A 15,100-nucleotide genomic window follows, 5' to 3' on the forward strand; every position below is an offset into this window, starting at 1 on the left:
TTATTATAATTGTGATTGCATTTGCATATAAAAATATTTATTTTACTTTTATCAACCATTTTAATATTAATATTTGAAATTATTATAATTTATAGTAAAATTTGTTTATAATTGGTAAAACCATAAACACAAGGTTGTTATTACTAACAACAGAGTTGTTTATAAAAATGGAGCTTTTAATCATAATTACATATTTTATCGCGCAGTTGTATTCACGAATACCAAACATTTTTCTTAGAATGTACTTTTTTAATTTAGGTAATGATTTATTTAAATATTTATTCTTTTATCTTGAGGTTATTAATCATTAATGCAATGTTAAAAAATTTATATCGATAGTTCGATTAATTGTTCTCTTTGAGCTTGAAATTTACTTTAAAAATTTAAATAATTTAATAAAAATTATGTAAATTACGTTTGTATGCACGCTTTGCAGCACAGAAGTGTTAAAAACATTAATCCGACGACATTACTAATTTCTGAATAATTGTACGGAACATGGATCGAGTTATGCTCAATTTCACGCGCTATTGATCAATTTGAATCGGACACGGTATAAAAAGCGCCAATCTTTCGTATCATTCTTTCTCGTTATCGTCACAAGTCCAATAATCCAATTAAAAGTGGCGGTCATATCATTCGCAGGGCTCATCGGTGTCGTTTTCGTCGGCCGGTAGACTTCTCTGTCGCAAATGACATAAATCGTTTAAACGATTCGTAAAGATATAACTAACACGAACTATATTACAGTGAGTTTTTGTACTCGTTTCAACGACATGCATTAACGGTATCGGCAATGCAGTTCATTAATTTCTTCTCGATCACCGCCCAGCGCTCATCCTGCATTCGCAGAGAGGAGAGATTATCCTGTGATCTCAGGGGAATGCACAGAATTAAATAGAGAATTTAATTTGAGAAGGCGAACGCGGAAAGCAATGCAAATACAACTGATTCGTTCATCGATATTTTATGACTTTGTATTTTTTTTGTTATCTAATATCAATTTACACTTATAATAGTTTTAAGAAGAAAAAAAAACAAAAAAGTTATAAAGCCGAGAAAAGGGAAAAAGAGAAAATTTTATTATTTTTATTATTTCTGTATAGATGTCTAGACAACTGTCTTTCATGTTTAAAAGATTTTTATTATTATAGTAACAAAGTAACCTAAAGATAACGGTTTTTTTTTAATACGTAATGAGTATAAATTATATTACATTAAAATTTAAACAATGTTTTTTTTATTAATACTGCATTGCAAAAATTTTAAACTAATTACAAGAAACATTTTTCAATATTATTTATAATATTTTAACGCAAATATAATAGTGATGTTTCTCGCATTTTAACCTAAAATTATCGCTTAAATTTAATTTTTTCAATAACTTGTGAAATTTTTGTAATAATAAACAGGATCTAATTGAAAATAATGAAAACAAAATAATTTTTAGCTGCAAAAAGAATTTCTAAACTAAGAGATACCTTGGATCATTCGTGCTCTAGAATAAATTTTCGAAACATCCTGAATGAATAATGTGCACGAACTGAAGCACTGGGTCAATCCCTTAGTTGCTGAACCTTTCTTAGAGAAAGGATGGAAATTGTTGTTTATTCAGATGGTTTTAGATTTCAAACAAACAAAATGCGCAGGATATGAATATCCTAAGGTACAATAAGTGAACTTTTTTCACTGCAACATATGACACTAGATTTATTCTATTACGTTTCCTCTAGTCTCTTCCACGCGGGAAAAACAATTTTGCTGAAATACAGATCTAAAAATAATTATGTTGAACCATTAAACAATTTATATTGGACGCATAAGTTAATCATTAGAACGTCAAAACTTTTCTGCATCCGTTTCATCGTGCTTGAATGTCTTACATAATAATTTTGATAATCCAACATAAAATAATTTTCTAATCTGTATCTAGTTAAATTTTTAGATAGTACAGTAAAATTGTTCTTTCCGCACCATCCATCTATTTACTCGTTCACATACGGAAAGAAAACGGTGAAGATATACTGCTTTACAGTTACTTATTCCATGTACCGACTTTCCCATCCGACATCTCTCTCTCTCTCTCTCTCTCTCTCTCTCTCTCTGTTATGCGTGCGATTGGTATCCCGCGCCTTCCCGATTGCCGCGTTTGTCCCGCGAGGAAAAGCGACAAAACTTAGACGGCGAAAAGTTTCGCCGTTACAATATAAAAGTTTCACGCGGCGAGAAGGAACGAACAAGCATCGCGCGTCCGACAAACGGGGCACGCTCGTAACGCGGCGCGGCGCGGCGCGAGCGATCGCAATTGCTCCGCGCTTTCGATGCATTCGATCGTGTTTCTTTCTCTCCTTCTCTTTTCATCCTAACTTATTCCTTCGCCCTCTCTCGCTCGCGCGACACGGCAGTAATCGAATTCCACGGATTCGCAATTATTTCGAAAGTTCACGACCGACGGTAGTAGGTTTAACGATCCGTACGTGATAACGACGGGCGTGATCTAGAAATCCATCGCGGCCCACGCGAACGTCACGCCAGATGTATTTCCGGCGTACGTGAGGCGTATTCTCGGCGCCCTGGCTAGACGCAAAGATGGAAAATCCTCAGGTTGCGAAGGCCCGAATTTAAGCAGTAATTCTTTCCCTCTTTCTCCGCCTCGAGAGATCGAAGCTCTCTCGGACGAATGTTTCGAACGTACCAACGAAAACTCAACGTGCCATTGCTATAATTAAATATACCGAAAGTATAGGATCGTTGATTGTTCAGTTGCATCACGTTTCCAAATATATCTGTTATCGATCGCAATCAGTCTAGCCATTTATAATCTTTGACGGCTCGCGGGTCATATTGGGCTTCTAATTCTTTTGTTCGCCGCCCATTCGCGTCGTCCGTATTTTCGACGAGTGTCAAATCTACCCCTGTCGATATTTCCAAAACTCCCTCCGCCACCCCCTTACTCACCCTCTCTCACTCGCTCATTCGGTCTCGTTTGATACGCTCGTCCGGCCGGACGCGAAGCGCAAATAAAAGTATGTGTCGCGCGGAGCGATTTGCGGAAAACGGGACGAAATGGTCCGGTGACGCAGACCTCGCTCACTTGGCGGAAATACTTGTGACGGTTATTACACGGCGGATCACGCACGTACATACGAAAGCGTAGTAATTTTGCTGCTTTCAAACTTTATTCAAATCGAGCGTAATACGCGCAAGGAACAATTTTGTTGAAGCATCTTCCGCTTACAATAACGTGTTATACACATAAAAGAATGATTTTGCTAAGAGTTTAAAAATGTTGCTAGATACAGATCCGAAAATGATTTTTTTTATACTATGCTATTTTTATATATTTTTTATATACTGTATGCTATATATTATATTTCAAAAGTATAACAAAATAATTTTTTGTTAAACTATCGAAATAATTATGTAGGACATTCAAGTTGTTCACTAGAATGTCAAAAGCGATCTAGATAATTACTTTAATATGGTATATAAAAAAAGTATATAAAATAAAATATATAAAATAAAAATTGTAAAATATTGTTTTATATACAATCGAAATCAACTGGAGTATTCTACGATAATTATTTTGACGGTTTAACAAAAAATTATTTTGTTAATTAAATTCATGTGTAAAGTTAATATATTTTTATTGTAAATGAAAATTTCAACATTGAAGATAAGATAACATTGAGATAGTCGCGAAATCAAATTGTCTTTTGCGCGTTTAATACGCATAACTCGATCAACGAACGAAAATTTAAAATCAAACGAGACTTTCCTTAGATATATTTATTTAAACTTCGTTCTTCGTTCGGCGTATTAAAAATGGAAAACCACTTTTGGCGAAGACACGAGCGTTTCCATTGTGACAGATCTGCCATTGCAGCTGATCCGGCTTTCCCAAGACACTTGAAATGACGTTTAAAATAGCAACCAGAAGAATTTTAAATTTATCGTATGCGTCGGATACATTCCGAATACACGTCACGTTTACTTTCAGTTCCAAATATTTTCAGAAAAATACGTTTAATCTTTCCCTCGTGGAAATCCGAGGGGCAGCTTCCATTTATCGTTCGATCGCCCGGCGCGGATCTCGTATGAATTGCCCGTCCGAACGCGCGCCTCGTAGAAAAGAGTTCTCCGTATGTTACCACGAAAAAAGCGGTGCAATAATACGCGTGCTGCCGCCACGAACGCATTATCGCACCCTCGTTACAATGGCGATATCGACCCCCAACCTATTGCTCTTAAAAATATATATCGGCACAGGCACGGCAATCGATAATTCAGCATGGTCGACATTAAATCACCCCGCTCGCGATTCCGACCGCTTTTTCACTGGGGACCGTTGCATAGAGGATTAAATGTTGCAGCGAGACGGCGCATCGTGCGATCGCACGCGTAATGTCCGTTTTGCATTTGAGCTTAAATATCAACGTCACGAAATCTCGGTAGTCGACGAACGTGTGTATGTACGTACCGCCTCTCGTAAAGGAACAGTTTACTCTGAAACATTGCAAACAACATGTGCACTGACTTCCTCGAAACTAAGCGCACGCAGCGAAGAGGAATTATCTGGATGGATAATTCATCCCACAATTATAACGCGTTTAATGGAGACGCGTTGTCTGCATCGAAATAATGGGAGAGAATTGCCGCGTATTGGTTGCCTAAATCGTTATGTGTATCTCATCAATATTTCACAGTTTTGCTTGATATAAGCAAATAATTGTATAAGTACATTTAGTAACAAAATATGAAATAAATGAGAAATGAGTGATAGAGACAAAAATTTAACGAGTTATGTCTTATTTTGTGTAATATTAACATTTTAAAAAATCAGATTAACTCGTGTAACTGGTAACAACGTAATTGTGAAATTTTATACTGATTTAAAAAAAAATACCTTTAGAAAAAATTTATTATAAATATAGAATATTCGGCATTTATTGTATACATGTTGTATTTGCATTTATTATAAAGATTAGATTAAATCGATATTTGTATAAAATTTGTCAATTTTTTTAAATTATTCTATCACAAATTACAATAAATTGTTACATTAATATAACTGATAAGTGATCATAATAAAATTAATAATTGAAACAAATAAAAATCAGAGTCAATTACAAAAATAAATTCAAGCTACTTTTTTTGATATCTTTATCTTTTTGTTATTAATTAATGAATTATTTATTAATAACAGGTGATCCTTTGATTAATAAATTATTAAAAGAATAAGTATTAGTTAATGTTTTCTTATATTTTTAATTAATTTTATTTATAAATTCAGTACTTTCAAAGTACTTTCAAAGTACAATACAATTTAGGTTACAAAAAGGCTCATAATAAATTAATTTATTATTGATAAAAGGTTAAACATTAGTAATAAGTACATCAAACATAATTTATAGCGTTCATTTACGTACAAATTATTATGAAATATAACAAAAGAATAACTTAAGTGATGCGCATTCAACAACTTTCCTCTGTCAGTGTTTTTAAAGAACTTAAGAAAACTTTGCCGATTGCGCGATTCCGATTTTATTAATCCGTGAATCCTCAACTTCGACGAAAGATAGACGACATCGTTAGTGCTACCCAGCAACCGCGGCGATACAAAATGACGTAAGTTGCTCCGTTTAAGGACGATCTCCCGAACTGCTCGCCTATCTCGTATCGCGCGTAATCGGATTAACGTAAGTTCTCTCCGTGTTTTCCTTTAAGTTTCGGTTAACTTTCCACGGGAGTATCCGTGACGCTTGAGCGATCCGAACGCTTCAGCGACGTCGCGGTTATATGGGAGTTTGCTTGTTGCATGTCACGAGCACGCTTACCACTTGTTATCGTTTGCAATCTCTTCGCTTCCCTTTCAATATTCTTTGTTGAATCTGATTTTTCTCAATTGAGTTCTCCGTTCGCATAAAATCTGTCATAAAGTTGGAAATTTTTCAGGTATGTCAATTATAGTTATAATTTTAATATCAATTATTGGTTTAATTATAATTAAAACTAATAATAATTATTATTTGATTTTATAATTATGAAGTCTAATAATTCATTTATCAAAACAATTGTTTACTATAACGAAATGTTGTAATTATTAATTTTATAAAGTAAATAAATTTTGACACTACTGCACATTGAAAGATGATTGCATTTACTATAATTTCACTATAATTTATAGTCACTTTCGGTGCTAACTATTATATATTTATAGTTAATTTAATCATGCAAATTATAGTTATTAGTTTGTACGTAAATAGTGAGCCAATGTTGAAAATTATTTGTATTCACTTGTGATTGCTATATAAAAATATTTATTTTTTATCATCCATATAAATAATATTTTATAATAATATTTTATCGTATTAATACTTTAAAAAAACTTTTTCACATAAGATTATTATTACCAACATTACTGCAGTGGTAATACAAAAATGCAGCAGCTAATTATAATTATTTTTGCTTTATGCAATTACAATCACAAATAGCAACTGCTTTTCTTTCATACTTTCGCAATTGTTCAAATTATACAACAAAGTGTTATATTAAATTTGATTCTTTCAAGCATATCGCGGAGGAGCATTGAAACGTTCTCACTCATAAATCCTCGATGAACATATATTGATATATATATATATTGATCGTCTCCGTAATTTTTACGCATCCATCGCCGGTGTCGTGCGTGGACAACGAAATGGGCCGATTTACAAAAACGTTGCAAATTCACACCGCGCGCGAATATACATGTCGATCGAGGGATTAACATTGATTTGCGGTCCGCGAATTTGCGGGGACCGCCGTTCGCCGAGGCGTAAATTGCGACGGATTAATCGCGGATCAGACGCGCATTGAAACGCGCGCGCACGAATAATACTTCCCGAATAATTCTCGCGCTCGTTTCATTATTTCCTTTCTCCAGCGGGGTGGCGCGCTCGAAATACAGCCGCGGAAAATAATCACGCCGGGTAGTAAATAGCTTTTGGCTCGCCGAAATAATTTAATTCCCGATTAACGATGTTATCTCGCCGGCTGGACCAGATGATTTGCCAGTGCGATATTTTAGCGCGGCCGAAAGGGATCCATGCGCTCTCATCAGTTTCACCGCTGGAGTTTAACGTCTGTTTCGGTTACCGCATTTTTGATTTTGATATACTGAGCCCCCCCCCTTCTCCTTTTTTTATTTTTAAGCCGGATATAAAAGTGCGATAGGATTTTTGCCGCGCCATTAAAAAAAATGGCTGTTAGCGTCCGAGCGATTCGTTTTAAATCCATTTTACAGCTGTCAGTATTATGTAGACGAGGATTTTATCCGTTGTGCTCGCATTAAAAGCGGATGATCGACTAATTGAATTAAAAAGGAAAAAAAGAAGAGAAAAAATTGCGTAAAAGACCGCGACCGGAAGTTTAGATAAAAATAAATTTGTAATCGCGAGGCTCTATCGCATTAAAGCAATATGTTGCATTGTCTTTTGTAAAGCAGCAACGACCATGCGAATCCACGGCCGTGGATGCAACATCAAAATTCCGTCAATGTCATTGTAGCCAGCAGCGGCATTCACCACGGCATTCGACGTATTAAACCATATGTGTTAAACCGTAACGGTCGCAAACCACGGGATCGTGAATTATTCCAAGCCCTCGACGGGCACAAATACGGGAAGGGGGCGGTAGGAGTCAAATATCCTTGTCGCGAACAATTTGTATGGTCTTGATGCCCGGACGTTTATAAGACGCCTGGAATTTTCGTCGTGGAAACAATGCCTGTCGTGCGACGACGGCTTCGGTCGCGTTTTATTACACGATTACGTACGGAAACGTTCCGGCGAATGGACGTAAATCTCGCTGATTTTCGCAGAGGACACAACACCCTGTAGGGTCTCTATATTGCGACTGCCGAGGGATCAAGAGACACGTCAACAAATTAGTTCGAGGTGTGCACCAGTTAGTAGAAACAAGTGAAATACAACCCGGGTTCTTTTTTTTCTCGCAGGAGAGAAAGACGCGGTGTCAATGAAATAATTGTGTACATGGTCGTTCAATAAAAGTCTAGTTATTTGTTTCATGTTTCAGCGCACGTGACAATTTACAGAAAGGTGTAAATATAGATTTTTAAGAAAATAATTTTTTTTAAGCCGGAAATAGTCATCCCCTTTTTTTACGTAAACAATCTCCTGAGGTGATTTTTACATCTTAGCTAAAAGTCATTGTCGTCGACTACATATCGTACATTAGTGATTATTCTAAAATTTATTAATATCTGTAGGTTAATATTATCTGTAGGTTAATATTTAATTAATATTTTCTGAAAAAAAGTAAGGAGAAACTAAAAAAGTATTAAACGAAACAATTATATGAAGCAACAATTTATTTATGACAATGTTTCTAAAAAGTGAAGAAATCGGTTGAAACGCTTTTGCATTGTAGGTTTTTAGCATTTAGGTTTTGCATTTGAGATTTTATATTTAGATATAGATTTTGATTCGGTAAAAAATTTATCGCGACAGCATTATTTTTCTAATTCTGGGGTATAAATTAAAAATGCTATTTTCAGATTAATAGATTCATTATTGGGGTGAGATATATTTAACTATCTAAATATGTAAATTAAATATATAATTAACTGTACTTTGCATGTGTAAATAAACAAGACATATCAATAGTAGTGCAATTGATTAGTTATTGATTTAATTTAATACCTAACGTGTGTTTTAAACGATGCACCAAGCGCGCGCAGCGAAAAAATATATTTAATAATTTATTCATAAAGATTCTTTTATACGTCTAATATTTCGCGTCGCTCGACGTGAGCTTATTTCCACGTTTACAACACAGAGTGCAATTCACGGCATGTCATTTCTAAATCGTTCTGTGTATACGAAAGACAAATGTCTTATCTGGCAGATTGTAAATCGCGTTTGCGAATATTCATGCGACATCGCTGTGCAATTTGCATTTATCATTGCCCGCTCGCAAATTATTAACACGAGGCCGATCGATATTAGCGAATTCTCTCCCTTCTCCGACATTTATACGTTTCGCAAATTTTGTGAGTACCACTGATTATTCGCACTCTCGCCTCCGAAGTTCTATAAAGAATCCGCGCCAAAAGAAAAAAGTCTTATCTTTAAAAAAATTGCGCTGCTAAACGAATCTTATACTAAGATTCACGACGCTGCTTCTTGCTAACATCGCGAAGCTACTCGGGAATCTCAAACTTTGATTATCGTATATTATAATGCAATATATATTTTCTTTAATACTATAATACATAATCTTTGTCTAATCTAACATAACAGGTGATATTATAACAAAATAAAAAGATCGAAAAAATATCTGAAACATAATTTTACCTTTTATTATACGAACATAGTTAAAGAATTTGCATTTTACAAATATATAAATTTTAAAATATATATATATATAAGCTGTATGTATACAATCGTGTACTGAAAATTATGCTTAAATCTGTTTTTTTTTTTGTTATATATATTTTCATAGAAAAATTTATAAAGGTTTTTTATTTACGACGATTTATATCAATTTCAAGTGAATTAAATTTCGATTATTTCGGTCTATTAGATATTAGGTCATTATATTTACTAGTTTCATTTCACTAGATTAAAACACGATATATTAATTAATTTCATTAAAAATTTGTAATTATATACTCACCAAACATTAATTAACTCAATGATTACTATCCTAACACCGCGAATTGAAACCATTAATCGATAATAGGTTCAGCTTATTATCACGATAATATCAATTAATTTCTTCTCGCAGAAGTTACGAAAGAAAAATCAAACTCGGGGAGGAGATGCAAATGAACGTTTGTCGATTACACAAAATCTCGAGGGGTTGAGCGAGAGAAGATAAAGCTAACGCCGCAAGAAAACGGCGCTGCAGCGGGAAACGGCATCAATCTCTTTCTTTCTTCGCTCTTTTCTCGCGCGCAGAGTGTACAAGGCTAATAATTTCTAAACCATCCTCGAACGCGACTCGGCGAAGCTAACCGTTTATCATCGCGGACACATTCGGTACGGGAACAAAAGGACGGTTTTCCGAAAGTGGGCCCAAGGGCAACGGAGATCGGCGAGGAAGAAGAGCGGCAGCAGTCAAGACGCGAGACGAAAATGCCGTGGAAATAATGCCGGGCGTGCGCGTCACCGCGCGTGAAATATGAAGCGGCAGGATTTATAACACGCGTCACTTCGTGGCCCGATTTGCCGCGTACGTAACGCGACGTAACTGCACTTTTTCCGGGGCATTATATACGCGCCGTTTTTCCATTTTCCGCCACCCCATTTCCCGCCCTTGCGTGAATTGCGTTCCCGTCCATCTGGTTAATGCGATGCCGCTGCTCTTGTCCGCTGCTCGACGCTGAAATCAATCCGATCGATACGGTTCTCGTTCGCGGTTTACGTAATTCGAGGTAGGTCGTCGACGGGCTTGTGATGGGTAAACTTAGTCCTATAATCTGGTCTAACACACGCGATATCTAAGTAAACGTTTGTCTGACAGGTTCGGCATATTTGCGTAAAATATTTTTCAAGTGTTTTCACGTCGAGGATACGAGGAACGAAGATATCAGCATTTCCGCAATCTCAAATAAAAAGAAATTTCATTACATATATGTTATTGATATTTTACATGTGTGCGTGCGTGCGTGCGTGCGTGTGTGCGTGTGTGTAAAATATATATTTATATATGTAATAGTGAATATTGTATTTTATACACCTGTTTTTCACAAATCTTTATCTTTTATTATATTATATTTAAAAATTTTAATTTAAATATTAACAAGAAGGCAAACTAAATTTTTGTGTGAACGTAAGATAACGACTAGTTTCGAAATTGCTCTTGGATACAATCAGATTTAATTCGTCAAAATTCGCTTTTGTATGATTGGAAATATATTTGAATCGAATTTGAACTCATTAGTAGGCTCGTCAAAAATTCTGTCTCGTATTTTCATATTATTTTTATACGTGGAACTAAAGATATCATGTAAAAGTAAAGGAAACGTCAGATCCACCCTGTTCCCGATCGTACAAACCAATATCGAATGTCTTACATGCGTGCGTATTTATAATAGCTACTGGGATGTATATGTTATACAAGCTCAAGTTAACTCGCTTACTATCCACAAACTACGCTAAAAATAGACTAGAAGCATGAACATCCTTTTGTACACCGATGAAGTTACTTCATGCTTCTGCCGCAGCTGGAGCGAGCAACATGGGGACGGACGGCGATGTGGGCGCAGTCCTTCGACGAGACAGATTAACATTGTCGATACGTCGTCGATGTCGATCAACGTCCGTGACATAGGAACGCATTTGTCGTATATCTGTTAGCGGGGTGGCGTCCCACGACCAACCAACGATACACGAGTTGCTCCGCACGAGGTTACAAGATGTATATAAAATCATTAGAGTGATCAAAAAATTTATATAATAAAACATAAATGTATCTCTTTATCAAATCAACACTGCGAGCGATATTGAATTTATTCCAATCTACTTTGTATGCGTATGATATAAAAATAACAGTGGATATTTCTGATAATCAACACAGGACAGAGTTGATGAACGCGTACCGCTTGCTGAAATCATACTTTGTCAATATTTTTGTTTAATACAAGCAACATTTAATGACAAAAATAATTTAATGAAATAAGAAATGAGTAATATAGACAAAAATTTAACAGGTTGTTTTGTACGTTAATTAATAATATTTTAAAAAATCAGGTACAAGTGCTCATTTATGTAGCTGATAACGTAACTGATAATATCGTACAATTTTACTAAATTTTTGTATTCTGGTGAAAGGAAGCTTATTACAAAATATTTTACATTCATTATCACATATTTACCATTATTATTCCAAAAATTGAATTGATATTTTTATAAATTCTCTCAAGTTTTCTAAATTATACGTATTATTACAAATTTTTTTACAATAAATGATAAGATTAATAAATGATAATAATAAAATCAACAATTGATACAAATAAAAATACATCAATTACAAAAATAAATTTAAGCCGGTTTTATTTCGATATTCTTTTTTATTATTGTTATTTGTTTTAATTATTAAATATTTGAACTTTTTTTGATAAACTATTAATAAAATAAATATTACTTAACGAGATTTCTTATATTCTTAATTTTTAATTCATAAATTCAATACTTTCAACAATGTGATATGATTTAGAAGATTGACAGGTACGATTTAGGTGATCGGTTGCTAAGAGATTTATAATAAATTAATTTGTTATTGAGGTAAGATTAAACATTGTAATAATAGGTACCTAAAACGTTAAATTACAATGTTTATTTACAAATTAGTAACAAACAAGAAATATAAAAATTAATTTAAATTGTATGTATTCGTCAATTCCACTCTACATTCAGTATGATTTGAGAAATTCTTCTGACATAATATTATATAATAAATAGAAAGTTGGCACATAATATTAAATCGAAGAGAATGATTTTGTAAATTTAATTAGTTACTACGCAAATTGATATATATCACAAACGTGGGCTTGTATAAGTTTTTATTTATTACTTTATTACTTTGATTCATCTGATAGCTTGTCATTGATGTTATCGATACATATTGAATTACGCGATCTGTTATCTATCACTCCAAAATATCGATGTGAAATTTCGAAACCAAATGCTTTGGGTACCAACGCGACTCGCCCGTATAAATGTGGCGGCGAGTGAATTTAATCAAAAACATCGACTTGATTCCCTCGCTCGCTATGTAACTGCGATCGATGTCGCGCAGTGATTAATATCAACCATAAATCCGACTAAATGTATGTGTAAGCTACGAATACGACGTAGCTTGTTAAATAGTTTTTTGCTTCCACTTATTCTCCTCCTTTTGTTCTCTCCTCTATAATGGCCCTCTCTTTTTCCTCTTCTCTCTTGATAATGACTAAACACGATCCACATTAGAAACCCCCTTCGTCGCACCGCTTCAAGTGCAGCGCAGTCGAGTGCATTGCGGATAAGCTCCTATCTCATTCTTCGCTATTGCCAACGAGATACCATTAAAAACCTCCAGTTTTACGAGAGTTTGCATAGTTGGAAAAGTTCACCGTGCAAATGCATTCTCGGCAAATATTGTTGAATAAAAAGCAATAGGTCAGAACAACTGCGGATCAGAAGGGGAAATTCGGTCACGAGAAAAATTGATGATATCAACGTGTATATAATGTTTTGCATAACCACCGAATTATCCGTGAATTATAAAATTAATTGCAAATTGCAAAAGTTTAATGGATATTAAATGTATAAACATAAGTACATGAAACTCTCGAAAATGTTGAATTGTTAAATATTCGAGATATATGAAACTTAACCGCAAATTTTTTTTATAGGAAAATTATTATTATCTGTAACAGTATTGTAAAATCTGAAGTACTTCGGAGTACATGAAAATATTACAATATATGAATTTATAAGTATAATAAAATTTAATACAGAGATCCACAAAGTATGGATCGCGACAAATATTTTAATGGTGGAGTCAAATTTTACAATAAACTACAAATTTTTTGCGAAAATGATTTACATCGCAAAGCTGTTTCATCAATAGAAACAGAAAATAATTTTTTACATTTTTATACTTTATTGTGTATTAGGGAAATAGATTTATAAAATTATATTTAATAAAAAGTAAAAAAGTAGGATGAATAATGAGTCATAAATAAAGTAATGTAAATAAACAATCAATTTACCGCCGTTCCTCATACTTTTTCATAATCACTAAGTTGGATGGATCGTGGCTGTTTGCCATTTTAAGAAAATGGGTCGCGATCCACTCAAGTGTGGGAAACCTTGATCTAATACATAAAACATTTTTTATTTTAATATTATTATGTTAAATACATAATTTTCAATAATAAGATGAGATAACATGGAAAACTGAAACTAATGTACATTTCGCAACAGTTAAAATGGAAGACAGTTCACCTTTAACGGGCAAGGAGCTCTTTGTGTCCGCAAAATGGTACAACAAAAATGCAATAAATGCTTTCTGACGGGAAAGAGGATAAAGGATGAAAGGCAGATGCTTGCCGTTGGCGCGAAATGGGAACGAATGAATTGATTCGTCCATCCGGGACGATACTTGATCGATTATCGAAGTAATGAACGCCAGTTTCCGCGACATGAAGAGCCCATTGCGGTGCATTCAGCGCCGGGAAGACTGCGGCGGACTATTAATACGGTTGCGTGCGCTTTTTTCTGTTGCAGACCGGCCTCGTGAATGAACGCGAGATAGACGTCTGAATCGAAGCTGGCCGTCATGGCCCCGTTTCTATTGATCCTGCTGGCGTCGCTGCGCTACCTGATACAGCCGATCGGTAAGCGATGCTCCCCTTCAACCGTTCACCCGCCGGAAAAATGCAACGGCATCGCGAAAAAAAAACAAGAAAAAAAAAGAGAAAAACGAGCGCGTCGTGCAACTTGAATCCCTCGTTTTCAGAAATCCCCTTAGGAAGTCTCACGTTTGGTTGACTTAAGTCGATAATCAATTGACATGTTAAACAAATTACCATGATTAACGATCGTTCTCGTTCGCGTTGAAGCAACGCGCTGAAGCAGCCACTAATAAAACCGGGATCGACAAGTGTGCTATACTTTGGAAACTCGCATACCCTTGAATACATGCAAAATGCTGTTTTACGATATTTCGTAAAATTACGTCAATTACGATGAGAATTTTCAAGAACGATAAAATTGCCAACAGTATTTTAATTTGCTTTAATTAATTTATATAATTATAGCAAGTTTCTTGCGATATTATATATCTTTTCGGAGGCACATAATTATATTTATAATATATAATTATATTAATAATTATATCGATTATTTACTATAACGACATAACTAAAAAAAAAACCAAGGGTTTCCGGAAAATAAATTTGAAATTTATAAATTATTATAATAATGGAAATATTTTTAAATGCGATTTTGGCATAATATCTGAGGAATGTGAAAGAATAAAAATTAGTTCTTTTTTCAGTGTGTACTAAATTCTCACGTATTATAAAAATAAATATTTAAAAGCAACG

At 34.5% G+C, this 15,100-nt stretch overlaps 1 protein-coding gene across 2 annotated transcripts in view; it reads left to right on the plus strand.

The window, feature by feature from the left end:
• The window catches only part of LOC105194895 (hemicentin-1), a 122,299-nt gene that overhangs the window by 38,393 nt on the left and 68,806 nt on the right, over positions 1-15,100 (plus strand). Inside the window, exons 1-2 of one of the 2 annotated variants that reach the window (XM_039447834.1) lie at positions 11,265-11,414; positions 14,280-14,389. In XM_039447834.1, the coding sequence (XP_039303768.1) occupies positions 14,332-14,389 (58 nt within the window). In that variant the 5' untranslated portion in view covers positions 11,265-11,414; positions 14,280-14,331. Of the gene's footprint in view, positions 1-11,264; positions 11,415-14,279; positions 14,390-15,100 lie in introns of those variants that run through there. The other variant, XM_011160029.3, reaches the window with a different exon arrangement.

The sequence above is a fragment of the Solenopsis invicta genome, chromosome 4 (genome assembly GCF_016802725.1).
Source record: "Solenopsis invicta isolate M01_SB chromosome 4, UNIL_Sinv_3.0, whole genome shotgun sequence".
Taxonomy (NCBI): domain Eukaryota; kingdom Metazoa; phylum Arthropoda; class Insecta; order Hymenoptera; family Formicidae; genus Solenopsis; species Solenopsis invicta.